Genomic DNA, 15,124 nt, shown 5'->3' with positions numbered 1-15,124 from the left:
CTTTCTCTGGCTACCATTTCTCTTAGACTACTATATTAAAAAAAATAAAAATAAAAATATGGATTGTGTCCTGACTAAATTATGCGTTTTGACCATTACATGTCTTCGTAACCCCAATGCTGATTTTGACCCGGCGTCAAAGTGTTTATTACTCTTGCCTCGCAGAACGAATCTCCCCTGTTCAAGTAGAGGCTTGTGGGACTTTTTGTGTGCAGTTTGCACATTCTCCCTTTGTGTGCAACTATTATAGGATATTCACGTTTCCTCTCATCGTCCCAAACCATGCATTTCAACACAATTGGGAGGTCAGCTTCAGGCCTTTGTTGACCTGAACTGGTTAAAAGCTTATGGGAGATGGATAAATTCGGTTTATTAGACAAAGCATACCTAAATAGAACAGATGAGTTATTAGACGGTGATACTCGTGCCGGGAAAAATTTGTAATCTCATGGGGTAATACAAATAGTTTTTTCTTCTCCCTCATTGTTATATTTCTGGTGGAAGGCTCTTTGATGTAGAGTTTGCATGTTTTCACAGAGCTTCAATGGATTTCTTCCATGTTATTCTGGCCTCCTCCAGAATATACCAAGCTTATCGCCTGTGTCAGCTCGGAAAGACTAGACTCATTCCATTTCAATCCTCTAGTTTGTATGAAGCAGGTAAAGATGATGAATGAATGGACTCTTGAATGCACTCCAGAGCCTCTAATACTCTACCACTTTACTCTACTTTAGCAGGCTTTTATCTACCTGTGCCCACTCCTGTGTAAGTGAAGAATGTGTGTACTTTTCGCCACCTCTGAGGACAGTAAAAGTGAAATACTGTACTCATGAAAGGAGAAGGAAAGGACAAGGTTGTGACTTGGAAACTACATAAAACCCAGCTTGCGTGACATATTCCTGAAATTACGGTTTATGTAAAAGACACTTGAAGCTCCCACCTCTCTCAACCTTGACCTTCATGTTGATTAAAATGTCATGTGGTGTGCTGTCTGTGAATATTAAAATAAGATCGAAGTTATGTTGGTTGCTCCAGTAATCTGACATATGCGTTATCTCGCCACAACAGCTCTCCACAATTTTATCCTGTGCCGATCAGAATGAGATTGGAGAAACAGGGCCAAGATGGCCACTTTGCTGTCATTTGAAGGGTGATCGAGTCCTGCAGGCTGTCACTGAGATCATTTAGAGTGGAGGCCGGTGAATTTCACAGTGACAGATCAAAGTGAAGTGATGATCTGAAGGGCTTTCAAGTGAGGAATTCTTTTTGTTTCATTACTTCTCAGGTTTTTCTGTGTGTGGTCAAAAAAAATGGAGAGAGAATGGTCAAAGGAAAGCACAAGGCAGATTAAAAGAAGATTAAAGTGGTTTATCCCTGTTAGGTAAGAATGAGAAGTTGTCAGATATCTGTTTGTAGCTCCTCCCACTCCAAATGGTGAGGTGTGCATTTCAGGGGCACATGGTGACCTAGAAACACAGAGCCACCCCCCTTATTCATGCTAAGTGAAGGGGCTGCATTCACGCTCAAATGTTGGCTGCGTCTCCGTCTCCTTGCAGAGTTTTTACCATCCCTTTCAAGTGTAGTGAAACAAAATGACCTAGAACAAACTGTCAACAATGAGGTCTTTAATAAGAGCTGTTCTGAAGCCTGCTCACAAGTGGTTTATAGTTTCACTGTAGATCCACAGGACTGTTTAACAAGTGGGAACAGAACCAGAGTAAAAGTACAGCTTAAATTTAAATCAGCCAGGGGTAATTTGGATGGATTCTAATGCTGGTAATTGATGTCAACTTATTTGATGGATACTGAATGAAGCGGACATATTTCATATTTAGTTTACACCCAAATGTGCACATCTTTTATTATAGACTTGCTTGACTAGAACTGGGGCTGTGGTGAAGAAAAGCCAAGCTGTGTTACTGTTTCACCTGACCTGATATAGAGCCAGTCGACTATCAGCAGGAATCGGAATGTAGCCTGTCTGCCAAAGCAAAACTTTGCCAATGCCTCAAATCAAAACTGCCCCAAATATTTCTGTAATAAAGGAAAAAGCCAGCTTAGCTCTGGGGACAAAGGGCAACGCTCTGTAAACTATGAATTCTACATGACGTGTTGCTCCGAATGCTAAAGTTTCCAAACGGCCTATACTGTAAATACACCGTAAATACTGTGAATGTGTTTTTCTCATTTTAACAAGGTCGACCAAAAAAGTTTGTCTGTCAGTCGTTTGTTTGTTTGTTTGCTTTGTTATTATGCTGGGAACACTGGTGTGTTTGTCTGTGTCTACATTTCTCAGTGTCTACATTTCTCAGTGTCTACATTTCTTAGTGTCAACATTTTATTCTCAATATCCATTATTCTGTATTATTGTCATTTTGTTTCGTCTCGTCCCGTGGGCTCACCACCTGCAGAAAGGTTCTTAATCGGTGCATTGTGATCTGGGTGACAGTGCTCGGACTGTCGCCCCCGTGACCCGGAAACGGATAAGCGGAAGAAAATGGATGGATGGATGGATGTTTCGTCTCGTATCGTATCATATATGATATGATATGATATGATATGATATGATATATGATATGATATACTGTATATCATTATTTATGTGAGCTGTTGGACATCCTAATGATGTCTATCTATCTATCTATCTATCTATCTATCTATCTATCTATCTATCTATCTATCTATCTCTCTATCTATCTATCCATGATTAAAAACATTTTTTTCTAAAGGTTTGTCTTTTGTGGAGAAGGATTCAGCAGGAAGAATATATTAGTCAAATTTGAATAATTCATTTTTAATTCATTTTGAGAGGAAATTGTATTATAAAAAGAAATACTAATTCGGTTATTACCGTAAAAAAGACTTGAATTTATTTTGTGTGTATTAGGGGAAAATTAAAACAATAATCAAGACTTCATGTAAAATGATACGAGTAGCAATTGTGATAGTTGCAGACTACATATAAACACTGAACAGATATTTCAAATTAAAAGCATCCATCCATCCAGCAGAAGAGTTTTTTATCCATACCTTGAAAACCGCCAGTTGTAGTCAAATACATTTTTTCTTGACTAGTTTTCAAGCTGTATAGGATCCCTGCTGCAAGCGGGATTCGAGCATTGGTCGTCTGCACTCAAGACTTCCAGTAAATTGCCACCAGAAGAAACAATGTTTAATATGCTATATCCCTTTTTGTTAATTATGAACAAAACCCCATATTTAGTAATTAGCTTTGAAAGAAGAAAGCATGTGAGAAAACTGAGTTTTAATAACAGGGAGAATGACAATACCTACACACCTATGATATGGGACTTGAAAATTTCTTATTCAAACGTTTCCTGTTAGACAATAAAAAGTTATGTCTGGATCACAACTATAACTCTTTTCAATATGTTTTGCCCTCTTTGTTTGGATTCATGTTCGACCCTGTCAGGTATGTGAAAAATGTAATGCTCAGGGAAAACATGGTTTATGTCAACAGAAACTCAATGGTAGTGGTTCAATTGGGCCACACAGAGGTCAAATCTTTGTACTTCCCATCGTATAAACTGAAGCAGAACCTCTAAATATGCCAGATGTATAGCTATTGAGGTTGTGCGGCCTAAAGATAGTAAAACCAAGATAATTTTTTATCACTTAAGATTGTTTGCATACACGTTTTTACAACTCAGGGGCAGGTGATGAGGTTTCCCTTCATATTTTTTCATCATAAATCCTCTACTCTAACAGCTTTTGCCATTATATGAGTGGCACTTGACATGTTTGTCGACAATATGTGAGAAAAGAAAAATACATGAAATTATTTCCAGTGTCAGTCCATGACGTATAGCTGCTGCATTATGAGATATTTATATGCTTTGCCCTTGACACACACACACACACACTCCACGTGCGTGTGTACGGAGCCTAACCTTTCCACTGCAATGTGACATTTCACAGTAAGATTTATGAAATCTACCATGATAGATGCACCCTGCCTCTTGGTCATTATCATTACCTGAGGTTTCATCTCTCTCGGAGGCCGGGTTCAGTCCCACCCACACACATCCTGCCTCATGCCCTCCCTGCTACTAATGCCCGCATTGATTTACATACATATGGAAGAATATGCCAAGTGGGGTGACTGATGAGGGGACAATTATCAGTGATGATGTCAGGCTCGGACAGGGGAAAAACTTTCATCAATATCGCTGTCTTTGTTGTCATTGCACTGGCTCTGCTCCAAGGCAGAGTAAGCCAGCAGAGCTGTTGCCAGAGTGTCATCAGTCCTGTGTGCTACGTTAGACCTAGAGCGGCGCTGTCATCTATAAACTATCCCGCATTAACGACCTGTAATGAATGGGCGTCATCATACTCGGATGCAATGGATGTGTTCTCATAAAGAGTCAGTGCTGAAAGATGCAAAGTACAAGATTGAAGGTAATGATGTAAACTGTAATCTGCAACTCCATCTAAATGCTTTTAAAGTGATATTCAAAAAATAAAAATCATGTCTTCCCAGTCTCTCAAGGAAATCTCACCTGATTTCACCTGTGCACTGCTGCTTATCTACTCCTCGAATCAACCTCATGCAAACCGTGTCCTTGGTGACTCGAACCAAGTCAAACATAAAAGTTCTCAACTCATTAAATCATGACTCACGCGCCCTCCAGTGTGAGACACCACCAGGTACATCATTCCCAAGAAACACGATAAAACTGCAGTGAGAAACACTATTTACACACTCTCACGCAAAGAGCACATAATAAGAACAGGCTCCCAAACATGCCAAAACCTCCTAAATGTATGTACACATGGTGGAAGGAAATTCAGAGGATAATGGACAAAGACTTCCATTCATAAGAGAGGAACTGCCTGTACTCATGAGGAGGAAACAAACTCTGTAATTAAACATTTTCTAAGGTTAAACATTAAGGTCGTCTTTGCATTGATGTTACGATTGTGTTATGCGGGTCAAAGGTGACATCATCAGCATATCTTTATGCTGAGAGGACAGATGTAAAGGTGAATCCAAGCGTTTGTCAACAAACTCAGATCCGGCGTTGCCATGGTGACGGGCGCCGTTTGCATTCCCCATATAGACGAGATGGAGCGAAGGTTCACTCTGCTGTCTCCTTGGCGCCCCGTGTAAGAAGCGGAGGCATGCACACACTCTCATTCCTGACTGAGTCTCTGTCTTGTGTTCATCACATCAACCTATGTTTTTTTTCTCTATTTGGGAGCGATTACCACGAATTCGTGCTCTGACACGACAACTTGTAACAGACTTTGAAGACCGTAAACACACACAATTACGGCTCGTCATCCTGACATATATTAATATGGGCTTAATCTCTTTTCCTCCCCTTTCGCATACACTAAGAGGACACCGAGCGAGGCATGCTGCGGCGGAAAAGGCTGATTGTCTTTGACAAATGCACAGTGAGGGCAGGAGGTCCGGGGTTGGGAGCCTGTCAGATGTAAAACACACCTGCTTTGATGTGCAATTCCAACATGGTGAGGCCATAGCAAACCGATCCAGCTGTAAGTCTTGCATCAGTGGACACATCACAGCAACACTGCCAGCATTGTTTGTGCGTGTTGCCCAAGAGATATTTTCATTTTATGATGGATTTACGAAAGGATATGTCCACAGTTTGTGGGGCCAATAACATGGAAACTTTACTGACAGCAGGTTACTGAACTGACTTTATTTGACTCCGCAGCTTCTTGAGATGACACACAACATTATTTTTCAAGGAATCCAATACAGAGCTCGCTTGTACGGTAACATTCAGCTGGATTACAAAGATTGTTTGTTGCTTGAGACTGTTTGTGTACTTTTACCTCTCGGGTCAGTCGGGGTTCAACCACTTCAAGCTCAAACATGCCCTGATTAAGACACATGCTTCTCAGTGATGCCTCTGCTAATGATTATGGTGAAGATGAATGCTATTACTGTCGCTTGACCTACCTGCTCCATCACAAGAAAAGAAGAATCAAAGGACCCAAAGAGACCCCCCTCTGATCCGGGCAAGCTTATTTTTCAAGACAGTGGAGTATCCAGATAAATGTCTGCTCCTACAGCAGCAGGCGCAGAAAGGCTTCACCCCACTGCTCATGTACCTCGCAGAGGGCTCACTTGTTTCCCATGACACGGTAAAAGAAAAAGAACCTCACACTTCTTTTCCACAACAGACATCTGAGCAAGCATGGCTGTAAAAACACAAGTTTAAATGTATAATAGCCATTTGTCAGCATCTTGAATCTTGGCAACAGGTTCTCCTGCTAAAAATAGTCCAAACTGTAAATCCTATAAAGTTAGAAGAATAAAAAAAACGCCCACAAAACTTAGGATATGTGGCTATCAAGGAGAGACTTTTAAAAAAAATATTGAAATCGAAAATGATGTCTACTCAGTTCTTTAAAAAAAAGGAAGTAAACATCCCAGTATTTTATAAAGTTTCACTAAATAATTGATTTTTATTTTTGGTCAAGACCAACAAAAAGAGTGGACCAAACCAAAATGTATTGATGCTGCTAATATTATTATCTGACGCCCTTCCTCTGATTAATGCAGATTAATGCATTCAGTTCTTTGTTTATTCTGGGGAAAAAGGGAAAAATGCCAAGTTTTACATATTAATGGTGTTTGGGCTCTTATTAAATATCATGGATGCTTCTCAAGATTTGTTTTGTGATAAAAATCTCTTTTACACTCGTTAATGGGGGAAAAAAAAGAGGGCTGATATTTTTCAAGTCTATTGTTAGCGTTCTATACTAATCCTGGCAAACTGGGTTTTTTGTGTAATCTATTCCCCAAAATGTTGCGTTAACCCCCCCTGGATCAAAAGGTTTAACAAAACAGAAAACAACCGTGCATGTTTTGTGATTGCAGCTTGATTAAAGTAACCCGAATAAGAAAAAAGGTGGCGAGGTGAGGATTGGAGGTTGGCTTTACGAAGCTCTGAGGGCTTGTAGTACAATTGATTGGAGAACTGCCAAATGTTCACATTCCTGCCTTTCTTTTGGGACTCGTAGTTTCAGGGTGGCAAAGAGCGGCTGGGCCAGACTGGCATCAAGGCCTCACTCATGCTGAGACGGCCTGAAAAAAAAAAAAACAGCAGGTAAGAAGGAATTCAGACAGGTGAGAAAGAGTCAAGTGAGCGAGAACAGGAAAGAGCAGGAGAAGCACACACCAAACCCACCGGCTCGGCCCTCCTCCCCGTCCTCATTGTCTCCTCCTGAGTGCGATCGACTGGAGGGAGGTGCTCGGCTGGGAACGGTGAGAGAGAGACATCAGCACACACACACACACACACACACACATGAGAGAGTTGGGACTGTGACCACTTCTGGGTTGGGGTGTTTTGTGCTTCAGGCTCCTCTGCAGACCTGTTTCTGGAGCAGAAACAGAAGGGCCGGCCGGACACAGGAGACGGACGGAGGAATTCCAGGTCACAAGGCTCTGCTGTGGCACGGCTCAGTGTTGGCCGGGTCGGGCTGGGCTGGTATTCAAACCTCTCACAGTCATGAGCATGACAGAGAAAAGGTAGAGTGTGACAAGAGAAGGGATATTTTGAAGAGAGTGACGTTGGGGGTGACCAAGAGCCTTGTGGACTGCGTACTTCATGATGGGACCCTGTCTTACCTGTTGGCTGCTGGTGCTGGTTTCCACTCTGGGAGAGAACCACTTGGTGACGGGCAGCTGTTCTGGAAAGTGCTGCCGGGACCGGGACCTGAGCTGTTCCTCCACCGGCTGGAGGGTGGACCGGGTGTATGGGACGTGCTACTGTGACGAGGGCTGCACCAGAGCCAGGGACTGCTGCTTCGACTACTTCACAGAGTGTCCAGGTGGGTGGAGAATGGAGGGAGTGCTGGGTGAATCAGAGAGGCGACTATTTATTTTTTTGGTGGACACACCTTAACTTTATGATACCTGTGAGAGATAACCTGAAGTCTTGCTTGAGATAGATTATCTTATCTGTCATCTCCTTCCCGAAGATAAAAAAAATACTTGAAGAAGACAGATTATTTAAGTGTCTGGTCTGCTTATCACAGGAGGATACTTTCAACATTTCCCCATACATGTGAAATTGTTTGTGCACATTTATCTTTAAACCCTAGTGAAAGGATTCTCTCCCTATTTTCCACCTCTCTCGTGAAGAACTGCTCGGGGAGCACAATATTTGCATGCGTTTGCCTCCTGTCCAATGTGTCACACCTGGTGCATTACAAAAAAAATCAATCAATAAAAAAAATCAATAATCAACACTCCAAGCAGCTCTGTTCAAACCCTCATTTCAGTGGACTGGCTCATATAATGGAATTAGTACAAATATTTCAAGAATGTGATTCTGTCAATCAGTCGTAGCAATTACAGTACCAGTCAAACGAGCCGAGCGTACCTAATGTGTGCTACGGCGGTGGTTAAGTCTGCATGCTTAAAACATCAAAGCTTGATCATCAAGCAGTCCGAGCAAGTGAAAAGAAAAATCACAGGACTTGGTCACTGAAAGGGCTGCTCCTTTGGCACACACTCAAATCACTTGTAGCAGAGCAGGAAACACTAATTCTACAAGTCACAATCAATGCTTCAGTGATCTAAAGATATTTCCTGGATAGTTAGGTCCATTACAGTGTTTTACAAGATTATTGTAATAATGTATCCCGTAAGAGCGGAGGATGTTAACCACCTCTGCACTCTGAGGTCTTAAAGTGTCTCCATTAAGTCCACCGTCTCTCCGAGGTTCATTTCGTTTGGATTGTTTGCTACATCAGAGGATATCCTGTAATGATGTTTCTCCCACGATGCGGGCGCCAACTTTTCAGCCCAGGACTGTGCCGTGAGCGACTGGAGCTTTTGGAGCGGCTGCGCCAAGCTCTGCCAGCCCTCCGTGCGAGTGCGCGTCCGTCACGTAGAGCAGCAGCCCAGTAACAGTGGCGAGCCCTGTCCCAGCCTGGAGCAACAGGCCGGCTGCAGGGAGTACAGAGACCACCAGGGCAGCCACTGTGGGCGCAGCTCAGGTACAAACGAACGCAAACACTGAAATCATGAGCAGTTCCTCGTCTGGTTGATACTTTGTGTACTCATGGAATACTCCTGAACCTGTTTCTCCTCTGAAGGTCCTGCATTCATCACCAGCATGGAGTTTGGCAAGAGAAGGCCCAAGCATGACAACTATGGAACCCCCCTGGACCCTGGGTAGGTGTCGTATCATGCCGCACGTGACCTCGGGTATCTTCTCCTTCATGGGTTGAAAAGTTCAGAAATGCCGTCGATGGATAAACCTCATTTTCGTATTATGCCGCTGTGTAACCCAACCCACTCTCGCGTAGAAAGGCGATAACAGCCCAACTTTTTCTCCATCAGCGGGAGCTACCAGTAGGTGTTTGCCCACCTGGCCGTCTGTCTACAGACCATTAAATAAAACAACGCTGAGAGACGGCCCACAACCCTTTGAAATAAAACATGAAAAGCACCGAGGCATTGTGAGCAGCTCAGCGGATTATTGCAGCAATTTGAAAAGACGTGCATCCATGTAACATAGATCGTCTCGTGCAGCTCACAGGCTATTTATTGAACGACTGCTGCTACTATCCCAACGGTTACCGAGCGACCTTCAAGACTCTGCTTCTCCCCTTCAGGTTCTGTGTGGAATTCACGCTGGAGTCACGGACCCCGCACTGCACAGTGGAGAACCGGCCACACACACACTGGATGCGCTACATAACAGAGGGCTTTAAAGTGTGTGTGGCTTGTGAACCTCCCGCCATGCGAAACAATAGTGGCAGCTGCCAAGGAGACGCTCAGGAATCAGACGAGTATGAAGTTTTGGAACTCCTGCATGTGTGGTTTATTGAGAAATGTTACGACGGAAGATAAACGGGCTTATTAAAGGATTACGTGAAAGTTACAGTGAGAAAGCTGGGAGCTGTTTGTCTTAAAGCACCGGTGTCAAATACATTTAATAGTGCCACGATAACCTCTAAAATGGAAACTTTTCTTTTGTTACGGCACAGTTATGAGATGAAAAGGTCTATATTTTTGCAATAACTAAACAATTACTACCAAGAATTACTACAATCTCAATATAAAGCCAATTTTAATGCTTCCTTCTGCTGCAAAATACAGCTTGCCCGGATTAGAGCCTCTTGCGGGCTGGTTTTGGCCCGTGGGCTAAGTTATATAAGTTTGTTTGTTATATTTGGAAGTTCATAGAGCTTAAAAAACTAATGAAAAAATCCAAATCGGGGGGCGGGGGGCATTTTCTTAACATGATGCTCTTTTCTTTCGAGAAGAAATGGTAGAAAGTGTAGAAAATGATGGAACTATTCCTTTTAATTACAGCACACACTAACTGAGTTTCTAGAGAAAGTGCAATAAAGAAAAAATATAGCTTAACATTTCCACCAGTGGGTCACACAACACTCCTCCGTGTTCCCAGAGTTTGTCCTGTGATGGACCGGTGACCTGACTTGCACTCTGCCTTCACCCAGTCAGTCAGGATTGGTTCTCGGGCCCCACAGCCTTGGATAAAGTGGCATAGAGGAATGAACGGATGGATTTACGGGTGTCGTGGTGGTTAACACTCTCAGCTCATAACAAAAAGGTCATGACTTGAAGTTCGGCCCTGACCTTTCTGTGTGGCTTTTCTCTGGGTACTCCCGTTTCATCTGAAGTTAATTAGTGTCTTTGAAAATTGATTGTCTGTCTCCGCGCGTTTGTCCTGTGAAGCTCAATAGAAGATCAATGGATGGATTTATGACGGTTGTAAACCATACATAAAGGCGTTAAGAGATTTCGAATTAAAAAGCACCCGACGAGCACAAGTAGAGTTGGATTTGATCTTGTTTACGGATCCAATTAAAACCAGAATTCAAATGATATTACCTGAAATGAGAGAAAGGTTTGAGAGGCACTGTGTAGTTTAGGATCATCCTTCCACCTTGCAGGTATTTAGTATTGTGAACATGTGTTACAGAGAGGCCGTGCTCCACTGGCAGGCGATGGGAAACCCCCGGTGCAGCGGCACATGGAAAAAGATTCGGAAAACCCACCAGTGCACCTGTCCATCACAGCACAGCTTTGTCTTCATCTGATGCACGTGGAGCCCCTGGGAACAAAACTCCAGCCTGAAGTACCTCACTCAGTCACAGCCCAGATCTCCTCAATCAAGTTGACAGGCTGAAGAGAAAAGGTTTCACTCCGGGAGATACTGAGAGACTCGGTGGCGGTGCATTGCAGTTATGTTTCTGATATGTTATGCACGTTCAGATCACAGCACGTTTCAGCAGCAACTCTGGACTATACATGAATTCACAATATACAGTTAGACAGGTTTATATTGCACGAAAAGCACCCACGGTAGAGTTTTTATATTTTTCATAGAAAACAAGAGTTGCCGTATTAATTCAACAATTTAATTACAAAACAGCTTAACTTAAAAAAGTTGAACTTGTACAGACTTGTGAAATATACTCAATAATTACAATTTATGTGCTCAAAGTTGTTCATCCATCTGAGATGGTTTTTGTATATTTTTGCATAAAAAAAGCCAATTTTCACAAGATCAATGGGAACAAAAGCAGAAATAATTTATCTCAAACATTTCTCACAATTGCAGATTTTCAATAATTTAACAGTAATCCAAAATACAAAGTACTGTCATGCAAAACCGACCAAGACTATATTTCTGTGCAGAGTGCCCTCTAGCGGTGAGTTTATTTATTGCATACATAATAGCTGGAAAGCTAAAACGGAACTATTTACAGGTAAATTACAAAATGCTACACGTTAGAGGGTCTCTTCGCCACTCATTAGGCTTTATGTGTCTTTAGTAGGACCCTCCATCGATCTTTCAGCATGGTGCCGGTTCGACCTTCAAAGTCATAGTCCATCAAGATGCGACTCCACCTGCCCATGCCGTGTTGTCTCACACCGTCTTTTAGGTATTTGTCCAGCTGGGCTGTCCATTTCTATTAAAAAAAACCAACAAAAAAAGTTTATTTAGAGGAATTGGCCTGACATGAAAAGAAAACCAGAAGGTTGTGTAGTGCCTCTTGCCTCGCGTGCTCTTCTTCTTCTTTTAGACGCGCTCAAGTCACTCACAGACGCGCCAAATTTCATCTTGGATATCTCTGAACGGCAGAAGATTTCTTCAGAAATATGATGTGCTGAGAACTTTTGTCAACATCCCGTGGACGTGTTGTCACACTCACCCTCCGCCGTCATCCTTTTGACAGAAACGGAAACCTTCTTGGTAGAATCAGGAGTCCACGCGGCAGCAGGTTGAGTTGGGAGCAGTTTCCTCTTTGTGCTGTGCCTTTCAACGTAGTTGTCAAGTTAGATCATAAAAGTTTCTAGAACTTACTGCTAAACACGAGGCAAAAATAGATACATATTCGGACGAATACCTTTTCTTCTTATGTGATCCATTGGTCGGTTCTGTGGAAGAAATGTCCTGTGACTTCACGTCCTCAAGCTCTTCGAGGTAAGGTGACGACTGGACCATCTCGGTTGCTGCCTGATGGACCAAGAGTTAGACACAACCACACCCATTCAAACACATTAATCCAAGACCAAGATCCAGGATCCAAGAAAATCTACAGTAAATACTTTCTAAAAAGAAATTGTGCAATCTGGAATACTCAGTGTTTACCTCAAATATAATGTTTGAAACAAATGTGCAGTTATTGTCATTTTTACTTTGAAATGTCCTCCAACAGACCAGATTAGACCCTCTACTAGGCTGAATGTTTGACAAGGACCCTGGATTAATCAAAAGTGCCCAAATGTTTCCTTTTCTAATCCCTTTAAATAACCTAATATTCAATTATTGGTTATTTATTTAAAAAAAAAAAAGAAAGAAAAAAAAAAAAAGAAAAAAAAAGGGGGACTAATGAGGCCAGTCATTACCACGCCCTTCAGGAGGTCATCGGATTTCTGTGAAAATCACTGCCGAAACTTTCCTGAATAAGCGAGTCTGCCGGACCCCGAGGACGACTCTGCTGAATGGAGCAGTTTGCCCTTCCAGCTAATTTGATGACAAATCGTCAATTAACTATGACGGATAACGTCCCATCAGCATCTTCAGCTGGCCAGAGCGCCATTAGCTCGAAGGACGAGAGCGAAATCTGCACGCAAAATGAGGAAAAACATGCACCAACTGCTTCAGTTTGTTAATCACAGAGAGTTTGGACGCCTCCTGTCTTTGTGAGACGGAGGATTTAAAGATTTAATGAGCAAACAGCTGAGCGGCAGGAATGCGACGATGTTTTTCACACCATTTTGGATGACCAGACACAAAATAAATAAAAGTTTGACACTCAAGAAAAACTCCTGTTGGTATAAAACAACCAATCTGCTGCTTTTTTTCAGTATGAAGATGAAAATACAAAAAAAATGATTTTATTAAGTCATGTTAAATTGTTGAAACATGCCAAATATAGCCTGGCTTGATGTTATTGGAGCACTATAACGGTCTGCACAATGAATAAATGAAGCTGCACCTTTGGACTTCTGCAACACCCTTAAAGCTCACTCAGCTGACGCACCTTCAGAAGGTAATCTGAGGGATTCTTCTCCAAGAAGACGTCCAAAAAGGACTGGACCGTGTCCAGCAGGCGGCTGAAGCTGAAGCTCATCAGAAACGGGTGGTAAGTCTCCTCCTGAGCCACTATTTTTGACAGCTTAACTCGCAATTTCTGCAAATGAAAATAGAAAAAAAGAAAGAAGAAAAAAAGAAGCCAATACCATGAAGCTTCAAAAGTTAATGGCTCCAGGTTTACTTGTTGTGCCAATAACAAACCTGTGGACACTCGATGTTTTTCTCAACCCACTTGAGGACGGAGGAGGCAGAACATCTTTGGCCTTCCTTTAAGCAGACGGCCACAGCCTGGGAACCCGGGCAGAAGCACAAACGCAAGCGGAGAACTTAACATTCAGGATCAGGAAGTTACTGCATCGGGAACCATTAAGTCTCCAGTGAGGCTACCTGGGCAAGCAGCAGAACAGTAATGTTGTCAAACACACTGTCGTCCGCCGCAGCGCTCTTCAGGCTGGACCACACTTTGGCAGCAGACATCAGAGGCGTCACAGACTCGTCTTCATCAAACTGAACATCTAGATGAAGATCAGTGGGTTACGCCCTCTGTTAGGACACTGCACTGGTGTGTACAGAAATGATAGTCGCGCCAAGTAAATCTGTCTGTATGCGAAAGTCTTCCACCTCAATCTTTTTTTTTAATTTTGTTTTAAATCACAATTGTCAGAGACAAAACTTAAGAAACAATTTGACGCAAAAAGATGAAAAAAACAAACAAACAGCACTTGAACAGGAAACTTACCCAACTGTTCCCCATGCATGACTCTACAGAGGAAAGCACAGATCATTGTTTTCTCCTCGTGGACGGTTCTCCTAAGAGACGGACTTCTGGACACGACTGAAAACGTGAAATTAATTGAGAAACAACAGCGTGAGCTGCCAAAACAACTCATGCAAGTAACAGGCCAAACTGTCGAAAGCTATCAAATATAGTCACGTAATTCCCGAGAAAAGGAAGAAAAAAAAAGTCGTTTCAACACAGTTATTACAGCCGTGTGAACGTGTTTATGTAGAATGAAGTGTTGCTTTTCTAGGCATCTTTGTTGAGTTCACTCACCCTGGAAAGTCGCTATAAGTTCATTGAATTCCTCCAGTTTTCCCTCTTTGAAGTGTCGACACAAGCTCACAAACATGAAGTCAAACATCCACTCCGTAGCGACGGTAGTAACACGCGAGAAACTGACGTTTTGAAGGGGAACTTCGCCGTTTGAGGGTTTATTATCGTTTCCGTCCTCCATGTTTACCTTCTTCTCTCACAACTTCCTCCAACTTCCGCGCGCTTTTTTTTTTGTAACCAAAGTTCTGCATCTCCTCACGTGCTGCAGCGCCATCTGGTGGTCCGGAGGAGGGGGAGGGGGTGGATTATTTCGCAGCACGCTTCAGACACAAGGGAATTCACAGAGCTTTACAAGGAAATTAAGAAAAACCTGCAGCAGGCCTCATCTTCTTAAAATCATCTGCCACAGGCAAATGGACTAAAACTACTGACCGTGTCATGTTGTCAGAGGGAAAAAAGCACAGCACAGTAGTTTGGGGGA

General features: G+C 42.6%; 2 protein-coding genes across 3 annotated transcripts; one reads left to right on the top strand and one right to left on the bottom strand.

Moving 5' to 3' along the window:
* Positions 1 to 7,016: 7,016 nt before the first annotated feature.
* sbspon (somatomedin B and thrombospondin type 1 domain containing) lies at positions 7,017 to 12,658 on the top strand. 2 transcript variants are annotated; one of them, XM_080488989.1, is made up of 6 exons: positions 7,017 to 7,264; positions 7,361 to 7,833; positions 8,812 to 9,006; positions 9,106 to 9,184; positions 9,628 to 9,804; positions 10,965 to 12,658. In XM_080488989.1, the coding sequence occupies exons 2-6, from the start codon at positions 7,611 to 7,613 to the stop codon at positions 11,080 to 11,082; spliced, it is 792 nt and encodes a 263-aa protein (XP_080345115.1). In that variant the 5' UTR covers positions 7,017 to 7,264; positions 7,361 to 7,610; the 3' UTR covers positions 11,083 to 12,658. The 2 variants fall into 2 exon arrangements, with proteins under 2 accessions (XP_080345115.1, XP_080345114.1); XM_080488988.1 differs by lacking the exon at positions 7,017 to 7,264 and having other exon boundaries at positions 7,292 to 7,833.
* On the bottom strand, positions 11,330 to 14,862 carry terf1 (telomeric repeat binding factor (NIMA-interacting) 1). The gene is made up of 9 exons (XM_080488987.1): positions 14,644 to 14,862; positions 14,329 to 14,424; positions 13,977 to 14,104; positions 13,791 to 13,877; positions 13,537 to 13,686; positions 12,397 to 12,506; positions 12,202 to 12,305; positions 12,047 to 12,120; positions 11,330 to 11,958 (listed from the first exon to the last, which is right to left on the bottom strand). The coding sequence occupies exons 1-9, from the start codon at positions 14,822 to 14,824 to the stop codon at positions 11,800 to 11,802; spliced, it is 1,089 nt and encodes a 362-aa protein (XP_080345113.1). The 5' UTR covers positions 14,825 to 14,862; the 3' UTR covers positions 11,330 to 11,799.
* Positions 14,863 to 15,124: the final 262 nt, after the last annotated feature.

Source organism: Lipophrys pholis (assembly GCF_963383615.2).
Source record: "Lipophrys pholis genome assembly, chromosome: 20".
Classification (NCBI taxonomy): Eukaryota; Metazoa; Chordata; class Actinopteri; order Blenniiformes; family Blenniidae; genus Lipophrys; species Lipophrys pholis.
Note: the sequence above shows the minus strand (reverse complement) of the source record. Positions and strands in the feature narration are given on the sequence as shown.

Excerpts from the sequence above, each read along its gene's own strand:
- sbspon (XM_080488989.1), top strand. The coding sequence starts at position 7,611 with ATGATGGGACCCTGTCTTACCTGTTGGCTGCTGGTGCTGGTTTCCACT. Across the intron at positions 7,834-8,811 it reads CTACTTCACAGAGTGTCCAG|CCCAGGACTGTGCCGTGAGC; the intron begins GTGGGTGGAGAA and ends CCAACTTTTCAG. Across the intron at positions 9,185-9,627 it reads GGAACCCCCCTGGACCCTGG|GTTCTGTGTGGAATTCACGC; the intron begins GTAGGTGTCGTA and ends TCTCCCCTTCAG.
- terf1 (XM_080488987.1), bottom strand. The coding sequence starts at position 14,824 with ATGGAGGACGGAAACGATAATAAACCCTCAAACGGCGAAGTTCCCCTT. Across the intron at positions 13,878-13,976 it reads CTGTTCTGCTGCTTGCCCAG|GCTGTGGCCGTCTGCTTAAA; the intron begins GTAGCCTCACTG and ends CCGGGTTCCCAG. Across the intron at positions 13,687-13,790 it reads AAAACATCGAGTGTCCACAG|AAATTGCGAGTTAAGCTGTC; the intron begins GTTTGTTATTGG and ends TTTCATTTGCAG.